At 46.9% G+C, this 17598-nt stretch overlaps 1 protein-coding gene across 1 annotated transcript; it reads left to right on the top strand.

Moving 5' to 3' along the window:
- Positions 1-903: 903 nt before the first annotated feature.
- On the top strand, positions 904-9812 carry TP53INP1 (tumor protein p53 inducible nuclear protein 1). The gene is made up of 4 exons (XM_084307044.1): positions 904-1018; positions 1874-2144; positions 2616-2967; positions 6542-9812. Exons 2-4 carry the CDS (start codon positions 2033-2035, stop codon positions 6789-6791), a joined length of 714 nt encoding a protein of 237 aa, XP_084163170.1. The 5' UTR covers positions 904-1018; positions 1874-2032; the 3' UTR covers positions 6792-9812.
- Positions 9813-17598: the final 7786 nt, after the last annotated feature.

The raw sequence follows: 17598 nt of genomic DNA, 5'->3' as shown, positions 1-17598 counted from the left end.
GCTCTCGCACAGCCAAACTACGAGGCTCCGAGTCAGGGCCAAAGCGGATTCTTGAATTTGCTGAGTTCACGCTCTAGAAATATAGGAACAGGTCCCTGACACCTGTTTCCCATAAAAATCTGGAAAGGCCTGGCCTTGCTCGAAATCTTAACTTGCTGTTTGGGAAAGCAGCATTACAGATGAGTGGCTTACAATGGGAACGATCAACCCGGTATCTTTACACCAACGTCGCAGACAGCTTTGTGCTAACCAAAGCTGGAGCAGAAAGGGAAGTGGCCATTTGAACCGAGGCTGATGTTTAGGTCTAAAAGCCCTCTTTCGGGACAGAACATTTTGTACAGAGACACCAGCGCTGAGACGGGGCTTGGCTGTGCTCGGACCCGTCCAAACCACCCGTGCTTTAAACAACAGGGACAAAACAAATTTACGTCCCGAAATGTGAGGCGGGGAAGCCTGGAACCTTTTGAACCTTTTGGAATCTGTTACTGACCAAGTGAAACCAGCGAGACACTTATGGGGAGAGATGAAGCGTTTGGGGGTTCCTGAAGGGTTTGGGGGTTCCTGGGGTCGGGCTGCGTGCACACGATCAATTTCTTCACACAAATCGCTCAGGGCGATGTGGGGAGGCGCGTTAGGGGCAGCTTGGGCAGGTTTTTTGCACATCTTTGTCTGGGGTTTACGCCTGGGGATCTGCTTGGTGCTTAACTCGGGCTCCCCGTGAGGGGGCACCTCAGGCACCCCCTCAGCGGGCTCCCCCCCCCCACCCCCATCCCCTCCCCTCAGCCTCGCGGGGGGCCGGGAGCGGGGCGGAGCCTCCACCCTCCCCTCCGCGAAGCCCCGCCCCTTTTCTCCCCCCCTCCCCGTCACGTGCGTTAGCGACAGGCGGTGGCGGCGCCTCCCATTGGCGGAGGGGCGGGGGGGCGGGGCCTCGCGCCCCCCCTCCCCACAACAAAGGGCGGCGCGGGCACGGCGCGCGCCCGGCGCCGGGAGCGGCAGCGGCGGGAGCGGGAGCGCGCAGGTGGGCGCCGGGCGGGCACCGGGGGGGCGCCGGGTTTTGGGGTCAGGGCTCTCGGATTTGGGGTTTCCAGCCCGGTGCCTCGCTGCCGGCACGCAGCTGGGGCCGCCGGGGTGTGTGTGTGTGTAAGGGAGGGGGTGGTGGGAGCCGCCTGGCGGCGGCGGGGCTGCTGGCGCTGCCTCCGCTGTTGTTTATTTATTTTGTATTTTATTATTATTTAGTTTTACTTTTTCTGCCTTATTTTGGCTTCCCGGAGCCTTTCCGGGTCCGCTGTGCACCCCTCGTTTGTGGGGGTCGTTGTTTGGGGCGAGGGTTGGGGTCCCTCCCCATTTCCCCCCCCCCCCCAGGAGGTGGTGTGTGTGTGGGTAATTAATTTACCTCAGTTAATAATAAATAACACAGTCCGCTGTGTTATCGGAGCGGTGTTGAGCTGTGAGAGCCCTGACGAGCTGCGGGAGCTCAAATAATGAACAGTTTTAAGGTAAGCTGTATTGTAACGGTGCCGCTAAGCACCCTTGGGTGCTGTCTGAGGCACCGGGGGTCCCCCCCCCCTACCGCGTATCCCCCTCCCTGCCCCCGGGGAGGCCGGCGGGGCGCTGGGCAGCAGCACAAAAGCTCCCTCCTCACCCGGCAGAAGGAGGGGTTGGCGGCTGGGCAGGGCTCTGTGCGGGGAGGAGGACCTGGGAGGAAAGCTGTCCTCGCCCAGCAGGCACCCAGGCTGCCCCAGTGCCTCTCGCTGCGGGGAGAAACCCCCACAGACACCTCCGGCAGCACCGAGGGGAGGGTTTGCATTCGTTTCCCTGAGGGTGTTATTGCTGCTTGGTCATTAACAGCCTGTTTTTGTTTGTTTTCTCACAGTGTTTACCAGCCATGACTCTGAACGTCCCGTGCCGAAGCTGATAAAGCATCCATGCACTTTAATCTCCAGTCGATGCCGCTCTGCTAGCGCGGTGTGAGCTGTGCCTTGCTCCTGGGGCGTAAAGATCCACCAGCCAAAGCCTTGTTCCTGCCTTAGTGATGTTCCAGAGGTTAAATAACATGTTCATGGGAGACATCGACAGCCTGTCCAGCCAAGAGCCAGAGTTCAGTGAGAAGGAAGATGATGAGTGGATTCTGGTTGACTTCATAGGTAAGGTGGTCTGTACTTGTCGCCTTTCCACGTGAAGAAACCAGTCACTTAGCAGGATTTTAGGCTAAGAAAAAGGAATGTAGATAGAAATGTAGGTCTTCTGAGCAAACAGAAGGTGTCTTCTGAGCAAAGGCACCAAAACAGGTTATGTAAACGGATGAGAAGGGTGATGTCAGGGCTCTAGACCTGACACAGGCTTCAGCAGAGCCACTCATGCTGATAAACCCTATTTGACTTATTACACAATTGCACTGCTCTGCTGATAACAGTTGTTTTACGTGTCTGGTGTCTAGCCTGGATCGTCAGGGAACTCCCTTTTCCCCTCCCCTTGCTCGTAAAGCAAATTTTGTGTACATGCTGACAGGGGTGTATTTCTGCTTCTGCCTTCCTCTATCCCGTTTCTGTCTTGGTTTGACCTTGCTGGCTGTGTCCTCCTGCCCTTGCCAACATCCCTGGCTTCCTCCCCTGCAGCAGACACCTGCACCAACTGCTCCGCGGAGGAAGGGGACCTCGCCGAAGCGCCGGCCGCCGGCAGCTCGCCCGTCTTCCCCTGCTTACCGCCCCCCTTGGAGCACCTGCCGGAGGCCAGCGAGTCCTGCTTCATCCACTTCGAGTCGTGCCCCATGGAGGAGAGCTGGTTCATCACCCCTCCGCCCTGCTTCACCGCTGGCGGGCTCACGGCCATCAAGGTGGAGACCAGTCCCATGGAGAACCTCCTCATCGAGCACCCCAGCATGTCCGTCTACGCTGTCCACGACGCCTGCCACAGCCTCAGCGAGCCCGGCTGCGGGGACGAGGAGTTCCACAGCCCGGGTAGCCCCAGGTACACCTTGCCTCGTTGCAAAAAGATCTGGTTTCTACTTAATCATTGTAGACACTTAATACTGAATTTTCCAGCTTATCCTGGAGTGAGTGAATAAAGCATGAATCCTGCACAAGCAGAGCAGGGCGGGCAGAGCTGCCTGCCTAGGAAAATGGGAGGGAGGGGATGACAGGGCTGTGAAGGACTTGGGGATGCTGTTTTGGCACTGTGGTGCATGTTTATGGAGCACAATTGTTCCCTCAGGACACACTCCAGGTCTGGCAGTTCGCTGTAGCTGGTATTATGCACTTAAAAGCATTCAGACCCCTCGAAGCTATGGGTATTTTTCATTAGTCAGTACCTCTTCAGTCACCTTGAGGTGCAAAATATTACTTCAACAATCCTGGCAGGAAAGTCCTTTTGTTTTTCTAACCTAGTGATGGATTAGGGCAAGAGATTAAATCTCCCACGCACACCTTGTGGAACAAAATCAAGTTGATGCTCGTAGATTTACTCCCCACAAGGTGAAAAAATTGCACTGTAAACTTCTAGCAGGAGCTGCGCTGTTCTAGCTTTGGGTCCTAAAGACACTGCTTCCTTGGTGCTAAATTGGCACCAAGTGCATCCATCTACACAGTACAGACATCTATATAATACAGCATGTGTACAAATAGAGTGTATCTGTGCCATCGTGGCTCCTCATTTGCCCGTGTTCCCCTCATTAGAAATAATGGGATGGTTTGTGAGTCCTGGCTAATAAAGACTGACTCTTCCTGACACCTGTAGCAGCAATAATTAAAAAAATTGTAGTCTAGTGAGCTTTGTAGAGGAAAACAGTGAGTGCAGTGATCAAGCTGCTATAGGTAGATGCCTGCTGACTTTTCCAATCAGCCCCTTTTCACGCTTCAAGCTCTCAGTTTGAAGAACGAAGTGACTTTGAGGTGGTGCACGCTGCTGTGTAACGAAGCACAGCCCTGGTATCTGTAATCCTGGGTTGCTGTAGTTACTTGGGGAGGGCAGTTTGTGGTGTAAAGCATCAAGGGCTGAGCTTAACTTGGTAGGAGGCAATGTGCACACAGCACCTCTTTAAAAATGAAGATCTGAGGGAATCTGAGGTAAGCACAGGGAGTCAGGCGTGGCCTGGTGAAGGGCAGTAGGCCAGTTTATCTAAACTGTTAATCTCCAGGGGATAGGAACACCTGAAGTCGGATACGGACTTCTCTGGTGACTTGTGAATGAGAGATGCTTCTCCCAAAGAATTTATATCAGTATCTTGTATTGTGTTAAGCTAGTTTAATGCATTGAGGAGCTGAAGCTGAGATCCTCAGCTGGTGTATCACAAAGTTTCTTCACACTGACTTCTCAGTTGCTGCTTTATTTAGATGACCTGGGCTTGTATGGAAAATGTAACTATTTTGGGTGGCAGAACTGGGAGCAGATTAAAGTCTAAATCACAAACGGGGAAAATCAATGACACTGCTGATGCAATGAGTCTCAAACTGTTCTGCAGTCCCCAGTGATGTAATGGTTGGCCATTTAATGTTGTAGGGCCAAGAAAAGCTGCTTAAGGCACGCTGGCACAGTAAGTACTCCTGTTTTGGGACAGTGCTTCTTGTTTGATCAGCCTGCTAGCAACATTGCTTCCTCTAGAGCCTTGTATGCCAAAACAATACTCATTTTTAGGACTAACCTTTGTGCCAAATAACGTGAATTGATCGAGCCTAACTCCATCTGCTTTAACAAGCCAAAATGCTAAGGGCAGAAAAATCAGTTTAATTGTTGCGGGGTCTGGATCCCGATGTGTTTCTTACAAGGCCTGGCTGCATAGGGCAACTAGCAGGATGCTTAGCTTTCTGGCAAAACAGAGGCTGGGGACACAGCAGAGTGTGTGTAGCAGCAGGCTGGATTTAGCCACAACCTCTCTAAAATGAGATCTGTGAGGGTAGGGGTTTGTCAGCCCACTTCCAAAGCCTGGGGCCCACTAGTGCCAGACTACCACGAGCAACCAGTAAGGTACAGGAGTGCACGGCCTCCTGGATAATTCACACATCTGCTATCCCAGTCTCATTTTTTTCATTTTTCCACTTTTCATTACTCTTCCAGCACTGGTTTGTAAAGCATGAGGGGTGTGTGAAATGAAAACCATCCTCAGCAAGAATTTTAAGTTGGTCTTTCCCCTTTTTGTGGAGGAAATCTCCGTTTGCTCCTTCCAAATTTCTTTCAAAGCAAAGGGATGTTGCATAAACTTCCCTCTGTTCTTTAAGCTGGTCATGCTTTTCCCATAGTAAACCACAATGCTTTATGTTAGCAGCCGATGCCCTTCACTTGTTCCTTGCTTCATATTTCAAGTGTTTAGGATAAATTTGTTGAGGGAAGAAGAGAGAATGAGCGTGCCATATGTGACTCTTCTGGAGTCTGTAGGCTTGAGTGCACCTGTACCCAGAGAGCCAAAAAGCAAGTAGATGAAGTGGATTTTTACACTCAAAAGGCGAAAATTAGAGTGGAGGGGCAGGGTGAGGTACCACACTGACAGCACATCCCTTCCACGTGGAGTGGGGAGAGGCAGAGCTCATGTCTGTGCTGATTGCCTGCAAGAGCAAGGCTGAGGGGGTGTACCATGGGCATGGCAGCCCAGACTGGCTGCAGGCTCTCCAGGAGCTCACAGATCTGGGACAAGAGGGGCAATTAACCCTCCCCAGGGCTAATGGGCTTCACAGAGGAGTAAGACTTCCCAACAGGTACTTTGCTTGTGCCTGAGCAAGCTCCCGGCCCTGCAGACACCTTGCTGGGCAGGAAGGGGGAAGGCGAGTAGTGCTGGTGCCACTGGTTGCACTCAGACTTGGGGTTTGCTTTTTCACTTCTAAAACTGCACATTGGGAAGTTTTTAGGAAATCCAGTGGTTGTTCTGGGAAGTAGGGCAGTCCTCTCTCAGTCAGTCAGTCCCCGCTTGCATAGGCTGCTGTTCTGTTCCTCACTAGTGCATGATGGAGTGAGGGCTTGCCAAAACTGCTGCCTCCCTGCTCGTGAAATCAAGAGGGCTGGCTGGAGCACGACCCTTCTGAGCTGCTCCCAGCGTGTGCCACCACTGGTCTCTCTCCCATTCTCGTGCATGAACATTGGTTGGGTTTACTCGTGCGGCCAGTGACCCAGCTGTACGCTTCCATCCGTGTGCTTTTGTTTTCAGACCGAACAAATGATGTTCAAGGTGATTTTTTTTAAACCAAACTTAGCCCCGTGGATAAATCTAAGTCTTCTAAAGCTGGATCAGTGACGCATGCAGCCTTGTGGCTCTGATCCCTGCTGCATCTCGGGGTTGGGGAGGTGGGGCAGGGAAGGAAAGGCACAATAGCATAATAGCTCGAGGCTATTGTGTTCCCTCTGCAGAAAAAGTGAGTTGGCAGCACTACACCCTACTTACCAATGTGATTTTTTTTTTTTCCTGAATTGACTTGGCCTAAGCTCGGCCCAAACCCTTTTCCAGTAGAATGAGGGTGCCCCTGCTTGACCTGCCCGATGCTGAAGTTCTCACGCCCTGTACAGTTTGCCTCTTTTCAATGCTAACTCGGTGACCATCTGAATTTCCTTGTGTTCTCAGACTGGAGGCCCAAAATGAAACGGGACAGCGTGTTCACTGCTACGTCGCGGCTCTCGCTACTCGTTCAGCCTTTCTGGAAAAATCCAAGAGCTTTCATCCTACTCACTGGATGAAGGAGCACGGCGAAAGACACTATCTCAGCAGGAATGGCCTCCGCCGCCAAAACCTCACCAGGGATTGCCACTCTCGGCAGCTCAAGCACAACGGACTCTTTGTTCACCAGCCTTGCCAGCGTCAGTTCAATTACTGACGGCTCTCGGGGGTTTTTAATCTGTGCTCTAATTGGTTCTTAGGTCGCTCCTGTTCTCGCGCGTAGGTAAGTGTGGTCAATCCGAAGCTGATTATCGTTCCCTCAGACACAATCATAGCTAGAGCTGCGTGCGTTCCAAACGACACCTCTCCAGACATCTCGCTGCAAGTCCTACACGGTGTTTAATGTCAGTGTCCTGGAAGCCCAGCAGCACGACAGGCTGGGCTGTTTTGTACGCCGATGGGGTCTTAGGTGGCCTCTGAGGGCCACCTAAGTGGAGGAGACTTAACTGAGGTGGAAAATCAGTTGCATCTTTGCATTAATCAAAGCGGAGTTAGAGAATCTGAGGTTAGCCATATGCTTTAATGACAAATACTTGACAGCTTGTGTATCTGTCTGTATTCAGCATCTGTGATCACCTTCTAACAAGGAAGTACCGTAGCTGCCCGTGGATTTTTACATAACTATGCCGAACCGTTACAAGAAGGACATCTCATCCAAATTGCCTGGTACCTGTCTGTGTTTGAGAGGAGTTGGCGTTGCGTTGGGTACGTGATGTGGGTGTCAGAAATGGGCTAAATGTCCCCTCGATGTTCCTGCAGTGTGACGTGGCACTGGTTTTGCAGATGTAGTACCTCACAGTGGAGTGAAAGGAAAAGTGGACCTATGGGTTAAGTGCAGGTGCGTAACCCAGAGAGCTGAACTGTTTTACCTGGTACAGTTTGAGTTCTCTTCTCCCCTTTCTCTAACTCTTCTTGTCTTCTAAGACAGACATATTTTTCCAAACCCTAACCCATTCCCTTTAATCTGTCTAGTTACAGAAAAAGATGGTGGAACAACTGTTCTTGTTCTAATCCTGTCAGTAGATGACTGCTTTTTAAAGAAGTCAGGCTGATGCTCAGCTATTTCTGAGCTGCTATTTGCTGTTAGATTTTTTCTTGTTTACGGGTTGAGAGTTGCTCAAAAATATCTGAAAGTTTTTTTTTTTTTTTTTAAGAAGTTTTCCTAACTAACTTTCTCTAGTCCCCCTCTCCAATGAAGTCTGAGTTTTTAATTGTGAGTGGAAATGAAGGGCGGTGTGGAAGGGAGAAAAGAGTGCTGAAAGCCTTAACTAATCACAAAGATAACTGTACGAATTGAGACACATCAGCAGTGCTTTCTCTTCCCTTCAGCTGGGCAGAGGAGGACTGGACATGAATTCTGTAGACCAACAGGGAAGAAAAGCCATTCAAAACCAGCAAATACTTGAGAATTATGGAAGGAGGCAGGCACTTAAACTTTACCTGTTAGCAGAGTGTATGTGGCACACTGAACCCTGATAGATTTATCTAGGAAGTAGGTTAAATGGCTTTGGAGGTGAAGAAGCAGAAAAGGGGGAAATACGTAAATTTATCTCCTTTCTGTCAGTGCTCAACTGTTTTTCCCTGTGTTTAGTGCCTAGGGCATTAAAGTGTTAACGTTGCAGTCATGTCTTCCAGTAGTCCTTATACAAAAGCTAGTATAAGGAGTCATGTGGGGGGTCTCTGGAAATTGGGCGAGGTCAAAAATGTGAATTATTCCAGGCCTGCGTTGCTTTATTTTCTTTATTTTCAGTCCAGCCAAATGCCATAGTTCTGCAGAAGCCCAACAACCCGAGTTAGCCCTGATGTAGTGTTGGTGTTGCATGGAGTGCAACTGGAATTGCTGTGGAACATACCTAGGGTATGGAGAACAGCACCTAGGATCTGTTTCATTTTATAATCTGTTTCACTGCAGTTTTGCTGCTTCCCTGAGTTTAGTTCCGATTGTTGCAAAGGGATGTTGACAAATAGTTAAATGTGTAAGAGCAAGTGGTGCTTTCCTGGATATGCTAGATTTTTAGACACACGGAGTTCACATGGACTGTGAAAGAACAAAATTGGTCACATCGTGAGCCTCAGGTAGGGGTTTTGTTACTATTCACAGCAGCCTGTACCTGTGTCCATACAGGAATTCTTCTGTGGTCCAAATATTCTGGTTTACCTGCAAGTAGCTGTAGTTTCACCAGTCTCACATCTGTACACTGGCATAAATACTTCTACTTGTCTCAGATTATCTACCTTTTATCACTCCAACTCTTTGTCCAACTTAAACTTCCTTCTCCCCGACAGCTTTCTAGCTCAGGAAAATTCTGTGCTTTCCTGCATTGTTTCTCTTGATGCGTAAGTAACTACTTTCCTTCAGCTTTAATTTTCCTAAAGTTAAATGAAGGAAGATGGTGTCTCCACCTCCCTGTGTTGGAAGGAGTAAGTAATCCTTTGAATCTCAGTGGGGAGATGGAGTTGAGAGTACAAAGGCTCCCAGGCATTAAAATGAGAGCCTTGGTTTGTTCTTAGCAGGCAAGTAAATGCAACTTCAGACTGCTCCTAGAGTTGGGAGAAACTGATCTTTTTTATACTACATTACTAGATAACTTTCTGGTGATGAACGCCTATATCTTTCAGGATATAAACTGTTTTGTTGCACAAAGCTGTGCTTTTCGATTTGTAATATTGGAAACCATATTATTGTGTGAGATAGTACTGCATCAATTGCTTTTTGTTAATTTGTTTTGAATATTTATGTTGGTCTAGCCCCATTTTATGCCTGGAGCTATTGGGCAATTAGAATTGTTACGGTTTTCTGTTTTAATAGTGAGCTGTGTGGCTTTTTATATGGTTTTTGAACTGTATTAAAATGTGTGTTTTTTCTTGTAAAAGTGGAGGCCTTGCACTGTCTCATACTGATTGATATTCATGAATCCTTCAGAAATGGTATTTTCATATGTATTGGTCAATGGACAGATTTTGCATTTTAAACTGTGCCTTCTCGGTGTAACTTTACACAGCAAACTTGAAGATTCAAAAGGGACATTTCACTTAGGGTCGATACTGTACATCAGTCTATGCATCTATGGCAGCTTCTTTCTAGAGCCACTTCTCTATTTGTAGCAGACCTTTTGATACGGAAGAATGTCTGGCTCTTACCTTTAATAGCTTAACACAAGCTGAAAACCGACAAAATACAGCACTTTGCCAAAAAAAAAAAAGTAGCATTGCTTAATAACCAGTGTGCATTTACTAAAGCGATCCTCTGTATTTTGTTTGCGTAGTGCGTGACGCGCACCGTGGGAGACGTGATCCAAACTCAATAAAAAAAATGGCCTATCAAAAATCGTCAGTCTTATTTTGTCTTAAACTTGAGATGTGTGAGCACCACCCCTTGGAGCGTGGTAGGTATGAATATGGTGAGTGCAACAGAATTCTTGCTGTGGTATGAAGATTTCTGGGGGATTTGGCTTGCATTGCTCAATCAAGTGACAATGCGTGGTCTGAGGGATGTTTTGGCTACAAGGGGGGTATGTGAAGAGGATGGGGACTAAAAACATCACTTAATAAAATACAGGGAGAGGAGCTAAAGCCATGGAAGGGAAGCATACTGTAGATGGGACAGGTCTTCACAAGGTGACTGTCATAAGGAGTACATGGGGAAGCATTGCACTTTCTACAAGGACTGTGTTATCTTCATCTTAAGAATAATCTCCAGTCCCCTAGTAAGTGACCAGAGGGGCAGCTTGGCTGTTCATTCCATCCTACAAACATCCTAATAGTATCCAGGTATACATCTTGATACCTTCCAGTGGTTATTGATATCATCCAAATATTGTCTGCTTATCTCTGATGGGTGCTGATGACCAAGCTGGCTTCATCTAGTGATGGGCCTCTTGCATCAAGATAACAAAGCCGCTGCTCAGGGCTTGAGCTGGTCCTGCCTCCCTTCTGGGAGGTTTTCCACCCTGCACAGTCTCTTGGCAACCTGTCTTGGTGCTTAAATACATTAAGTGTAATTAGGTGCATAAATACATTTAGTAAGGCATTTAATGTCTCCTGTAGCATCCACCTAAACCTGTGAATTATGGACTATGTAAGTAGATTGAGCTGGTATGTCATAAAACAGCTGGACTGTTCAGCTTAAAGGGTTGTGATCACTGGCACCAAGTCCATCTTGAGGCAGGTTGCTGATGGTGTACCTGAGGGGTTGATTTGGGTCCGATACTGCTAAATATCTACATTAATGATCTGGCTGCTGGAGCAGAGTGAACCAACATGCTTGCAGACAACAGGAAAGTTGTTGGTGCTCCTGCGCTGACACTCAGGACCATGACAAGCAGAAACCTCATGAAATTCACCACAGGGAAATGCAGACCTGTACCTGGGGAAAAATAACCACTGGCAGCAGTTTAGGCTGGGGGCCAATTGGCTGGAAAGCACCACTGCAGAGAAGTGCTTGGTGATCCTGGTGGGCACCAAGTTGACCTTAAGCCACTAGTGTACGTCGTGGCCTCAAAAATTAAAAGCTTTCTGGGCTGCTTTAGGAGAAATGGTGATAGCAGGTTGAGGGAGATGATCTTTCTCCTCTGCTCAGCACTGGTGAGATGTACGAGTGTTGTGCCCAGTGCCGGGCTCTCTACTGCAAGAGAGCCATGGACATAGTGGAGCGTATCCAGCAAGGGGACAGCAAAATGATAATGGGGCTGCAGCCCCTGAAATAATGCAGAGATCTGGGTTTGTTTGGATGGGAGAAGAAAAGGCTCGGAGGGGGTCTTGTCAATGTGTGTAACTATCTGAAGAGGGCTGATTAAAAAAAAAAAAAAAAAAAGCCAGACTCTTCAGTAGTGCTCAGGGAAAGGACAGAAGGCAATGGGTATGATCTGAAATAAAATGAAATGCCACTTAAATGTAAGAAACAGGTTCACGAGCCTTCTCTGGATTGTTCTTTTAGCTTTTTCCTGCAGTCAGAGATCCTTGATCTCCACACTTTTTCAAAACCCATGGAGAGTGGCCTTGCAAGGACATCAGCCAGCTCTCTCAGCATGTTGGATGGGGGTCTGCCTAGCCCCATGGACTTGTAGGTGTTCAGTTCCTGCAAGTAGTCCCTGATTTTATCCTCATTTGCTGCTGGTTCATCTTCTCCTTCTTGAACCCTTTCAATAAGCTTGGAGTCCTGGGAGACCTTGCTGGTCAAGGGTGAGGCAGAGAAGGTGGGGAGCACCTCGGCCTTGTCTGTGTCCACCAACCCTGGCCTCATAGGTGAACGATTCCAGCTAGCTGGCTGCTAACTTTGTGTGGATTCAGGCTTTTTCAATAGAAGTTTTGATTGTTCTTAAGTGTTTTTTTTCAATCCCTGGCTCCTCCAAACAGAAAATATACATCTGAAAAATCCACAGAGCAGCTTAGCTTCTTGCAGCACTAGAAATGATGAGATACGTTCTGCCGAGCCTCACTTCATGTGTAAATGAAAGTGGTGCTAGTATGAAAAGCAAACAAACAAACAAAAAAACACTGTATCTACTCTCACTTCATCAACTTGCATTATCTGCAGATATGTGTGTTTCACAAGTTCATCTTTTCTGAAGAAAATCTCTTGGTCTCAGGGTTTTCTTATGCTTTTACCCCCTCACTGCCCATGGTAGGATGGAGAGCAGGTTCCAGGTAGTTACATTTTTCCCCACGTGTGTTTATCAAGCATATTGTTAACGTCAAAAGGCCAGTTCTGTCGCCTGTAGTTGCTGAATTGTTAAATTTGAACAAAGCGGGGGACAAAATGATCTATTGCACTGGTGGTGTTGAAATGGAATTTGCGCAACAAAGCATCCGTCGTCCCAGAGCAAACACTGAGTAAAAACTTTCATTTTCAGATGTAGATTTTGTGACCTGTACGTTTATCAAAGCAGTGAGCGTGTGCTGAGACGTAGTTTCTACAGAAGAGAGTTCGATCTATTATTTTGTGCAATTGTTTCCATGCAGATTACACAATGTAGTTATACTCACAGTGGTCCTCTTGGGGCTTAGTTCAGGCCTAATACTCCTTTTTTTTAATATAGGTTGGATGTTTTCCAAAGTACCACAAGAAGTGTTTGTGTTTAATTTCTCTGTGCCAAAACAAAAATGTTCATGTAAAGAGTCATATCAACAGAACCCTATTGACTGAAGTTCTCACCTTACAACCCAACTTCCTGTCCATACAAATCCTTGTACATCTCTGACGAAGCTATGATACTAATTACTGCTCTCTGAAAAGTAGCACTGATGGAAGCACTTTGTTTTCTCGTCGAGTTGCTCAGTATCTGCTTTCTTTGCCTCAGTTGACTTCTTTTGGGGCATGTTTGTAACCACAAAAGGTTGCCACCTCCACAGTTCAGCCCTACTTGCAAGTAGGGTTCAGGCTTCTTAACGCATACAGAAATGACTCATCAGAAGAGCAAACTGGTGCTGCTCTGCCATGGTTCTTCCCATGGCATAGTCACAATAGGTCTCAAAAGGAATGAAGCGAGACTTAACAGGGGGTGCATAAAGTTTTGTTCCTCAGCCAGCCTTTTATTTCATGAAAATGCTACCTGGGAGCTACTGCCGTATGACTAATACTGCAGAAGTTAAAGTCTCTTGACATAGAATGACAGGTTTGGATTGGAAGGGACCTTAAAGCCCACCCAGTCCCAGCCCCCTGCCATGGGCAAGGACACCTCCCACCAGCCCAGGTTGCCCAAAGCCTCATCCAGCCTGGCCTTGAGCACCTCCAGGGATGGGGCATCCACAGCTTCTCTGGGCAGCCTGTGCCAGGGCCTCACCACCCTCTGAGTGAAGAATTTCTTCCAAATATCTGACCTAAATCTACTTTCTTTTAGTTTAAAGCCATTCCCCATTGTTCCATTACTCCACCCCCTGAGAGAGTCCCCAGCTTTCCTGTAGGACCACCTTAGGTACTAGGCCATGGTAAGGCCTCCTCTGAGCCTTCTCTTCTCCAGGCCAAGCAACCCCAGCTCCCTCAGCCTGTCTTCATAGGAGAGGTGTCCCAGCTCTTTGATCACCTTCATGGCCTCCTCTGGACTTGTTCTAATAGGTCCATGTCCTCCTTCTGATGGGGGCCCCAGGCCTGAACGCAGGGCTCCAGGTGGGGTCTCACGAGAGCAGAGCAGAGGGGGACAATCACCTCCCTCGCCCTGCTGGCCACGCTGCTTTTGGTACAGCCCAGGGTAGGGTTGGCTTTCTGGGCTGTGAGTGCACATTGCTGCCTCATGTTGAGTTTCTCATCAACCAACACCCCCAGGTCCTCCTCAGGGCTGCTCTCAACCCATTCTCCACCCACCCTGTATATGTGTTGGTTTCAAAGTTTTATAGGCAGGTAGGTATTTGAACCCCAAAGTGCCTTAATAAAGAGCTAACTATGTTAATTTCATGGATGACCAGAGGAAAATGAATAATAGCAAAAAACAAACAAACAAACAAAAAACAAGTAAGAGTAACAAAACCAGGCCAGGAGCAGACTCCAGATCTCAGCAGACACGGGCTGTGTCTGAGGTCTGTATTTTCTCCTCAAGTGCAACTTTCACTTTGTTATGTTGAAGCAACAAAATGACCCAGTCAGGCAATATAACGAAAGCATTATAATGCCCTAAAATCATTCTGAGTGCTAAAATAATCCCACAGTCCCTGAAGTGGGGCTCTGTAGAGAATTGTTAGAGGTAGAGTGAGGTGGGAAGGGGTATGGAGGCCTCAGGTTCGGGGGGCATATGGTTAATGGCCTACTACTAACAATTTTTGCAAGAAAAGAAAGAACCTGTGATTGTGAATAGGAAAGGGAGGACTGATGTGGGCAGAGGTATCCATTGGCTATACTCTGTGGTAAAGTTTGCCTCTAACTCACCTATCTGTGGTGTGAAACTGAGAAATAGGAGGTGGACGTAGTCTGTACTAAATGAGGAGGAAAGAGAGGAATTGGGCTTCTGTGGCTGGTGAGAAACCAGCAAGCAGCTGAATTTATCTTTAAATTTTTAGATTTATCTTTACCAAATATCTCCTCAGAGTGGGTTGTTTGGTGCAGTTATTATTGCCTGCACATCATTCTTGCCTCTGGAGAGGTCCATGATGTGCCCTAATCATAGCTAAGGTCAGGGCTATGGTGAGTCATAAGTAAAGTCTTAGTCCCCAAGCATCGAAAAGGTTTTTGTTACAGTGCTTGTAAGCTGGAGCATCAGCTGTAAACACTCTTCACCTTGCAGGCTTGGGAGGGAAAAAAACTGAGCTCAGGGCCCAGCTTTTGACCAGGTGATGTGAGTCACCTGCATGAGGAACTGCATCCACCCACAGTCAGAGGCTGAGCCAGGGAGGAGAGGGTCTACCTCTGCAGCCTGCTGCTCCTGGCAGCAGGGGAAGTGGTATATCCTAAAATGCCTCATGCTGTAGAAGAGCACAGTGAGGATAAATCTATTTTGACAAAGAAGGCACTGTGTTACTGCTTTACTTGCTTTCTTGTGACCAGAGATTCCTTCTTTTTCCATACCTACACTTAGCTCCTGCTCCAAAAGGCTTTGTGTTTACAGCCCAGTGGTGAAGCAGTGCTGGAAAACATGAGGTCTTGTTATTTCTCTGGGATGCAGACAGGAGATCAAATGCAGTGGTAGGTAAAGATAGATTTAGCATTTGGCTGTTAGTTACAGGTGCTGCTTCCTGCTGCAGAGATGCTGTCCTTACTGGAGTTTGAGTGTGGGCTTTGTTTAGGAAATCAACCATCAAGTATGAGGAGGGTTGTTTCAAAGGTGTTTCCCTTTTTATGTGTTGAAAGTGGGAGTTTAAATGTCTGGATACAGGAAAGAATAAGGATCTTTAACAGAGCATGGGTGGAGTGCCTCCTATATAAACGGGCATTAAAGAAAAGATAACTAGTGAGAAAGTCACATCATCTCAAGAAGAAAGAGGCTACTAACAAGAGTCAGAAGAACATACTCCATTAGCGTGGTTTATGACTGCTGGGAATGTGATGGTGTGTACTGCTGAACGTGGGTTTAAAAGGTTGGTAACTATAGCTGGCCTTCCTCACCCCACCCACTTTTAAAAGCATGTATTGAAAAAGAAAACCAAGGCAAAAAGGAAATCAAGCATTGTATTGTGTTATGTTGTTGTAGATCCGATTCTGCAAACAGCTAGCTTACTCTTGATCTTTCTGCTGTTATAAAAATAACTTACTGCCGGTTGCCATAACTTATCTGATTGTCATACAGGCTGCCTATCAGTAATTAGTCACTGTCTGCACTGTTGCTGGTGTCGGCCTTAGAAAGGCATATTCCTATGCTTACAATTAAGAACTTTACTCTGTTATATTTTGCTTTTATCTAACTAATTTTAATAACTATAATATGGACTCTCTCCCATTGAAAGCATTAAGAAATAATAATAATAATACAGAAACCAATCAGTCAATTTTGTAAGGTCTTAAAATATTTCTTAATGCATATTAGAGTGGATTGTGGCTTTCTGGAAAAAAAAGTCAGAAATGGAGCAAGCATGAAGCTAGTAGAACTTTATAGGTTCTAAGAAAAAGCAAGGATTTTGAAATCTTATGGTTTTGAGTTATCACATGCTATTCTACAGAATAAAAACAATTTGGGAAGGGTATTACTTCCTACTAAAGGATTCCTCTTTAGAAGGGGTATGAGCTTTTCATGGTGCTTTGCTTAGTCGAGGTAGCTGAAGCCATTCTGCACTAAACAAACTCAAATCTCCTCTTAAAAGCAACCTAGTTTTTCCACGTGAAAGTCCTGGTTCCCTTTCCTTTAACTGAGTTATTGGATGGCTTTGACAACATGGATGTGACTCAGAGACAAAGTCTAGCAGCACAAGCAAATTGACCATGCTAAAACTTTTACTGCAACAAGATAGGAATGCAGAGGCCAATATCCCATGTAATTTTGATCACAGTGTAGCCATGTGTGGATATTTATGATGAAATATAGCTGCCTTCTTTAGGACCAACCAGATGGATTCAAAAGCCCTGGGAGAAGAGCAGTATTGAGCATGCTTGCTAAGCAGGATCTGGGCTTTATAGATCCCCTGTAGGCTGTTAGCTCCTTCCATCGGATCCATGAACAGGCAGCCAAGAAAAGCATCCTCAGCTGTGTAAACTTGTGAGGAAGGCCCTGCAATTCCCACTTTTCCAAAGGGGTTCACATCTTCACTGGAACATGTCTAGAAGTGGTTGTTTGAAAAACTTGAAAACCACAAGCTAATCTAAAGGGGCTTACAAGATCCCAGCACAAATACCCCTTAGTAAGTGCAGTGTGCTTCAAGAAGCTTAAAAACCATTCTCTCGTTTAAACTCATCCACTTTAAGGAGGCATCCACATAGTGAAAGAGGATGTACTGTTTGTTAACTCATTTGGAAATGTCTCAGTGTGGGCTAAGTCACTTTAGTTTTATTGCCACATCAAAAGGTCAGCACATTAGCTTGCATTAAAATCATAATTTCATTGTCTGCAGCAGGATCTTACTACAGACTAAATCTGTGGGTGGGTTTTTTGTTTTGTTTTGTTTTTTGTACTGCACAAAATTTAGGGGAGAAGTTGCTGGCAGGGCCTCAGAATGCTTACAGGACTGAGCCAAAATCACAAATACAGCAGCACACAACCTGCAGCTGCTCACAGCAAAAGGCATGGAGAAACAAGCAGCAGTCATTGCTGCCTTTGTGCCGTGACCCGTTCATGTTAGGCCTAATCCATTCAATTTTTAAATACTATTTATTCTGCACCATTCTCCTTTCACGATGTGTGCATTTGTTGCTGATATGCCAAAGCTGCCTTGCTGTTCTCATTTTGGCTTAATTTGACATCCCTGAGGCATGGTGCTTTTTTTTAGGGAAAAGTACTTCGTCTCTCCTCTCCTGCCTGCCTGTTTAGCAGTTTCCAGATCTCTTCAAGAAGTTGGATGTGGCAGGGCTTGAACTGCAGCAAGCCACTTACAGGCCCGAGGTGAGATTT

Source organism: Netta rufina, assembly GCF_964035555.1.
Source record: "Netta rufina genome assembly, chromosome: 2".
In the NCBI taxonomy this organism is placed as follows: domain Eukaryota; kingdom Metazoa; phylum Chordata; class Aves; order Anseriformes; family Anatidae; genus Netta; species Netta rufina.
This window is presented reverse-complemented; position numbering and strand designations above follow the sequence as displayed.

Coding starts and splice junctions, on each gene's coding strand:
- TP53INP1 (XM_084307044.1), top strand. CDS start 2,033: ATGTTCCAGAGGTTAAATAACATGTTCATGGGAGACATCGACAGCCTG. Junction 2,145..2,615: donor GATTCTGGTTGACTTCATAG/GTAAGGTGGTCT, acceptor CCTCCCCTGCAG/CAGACACCTGCACCAACTGC. Junction 2,968..6,541: donor CACAGCCCGGGTAGCCCCAG/GTACACCTTGCC, acceptor TTGTGTTCTCAG/ACTGGAGGCCCAAAATGAAA.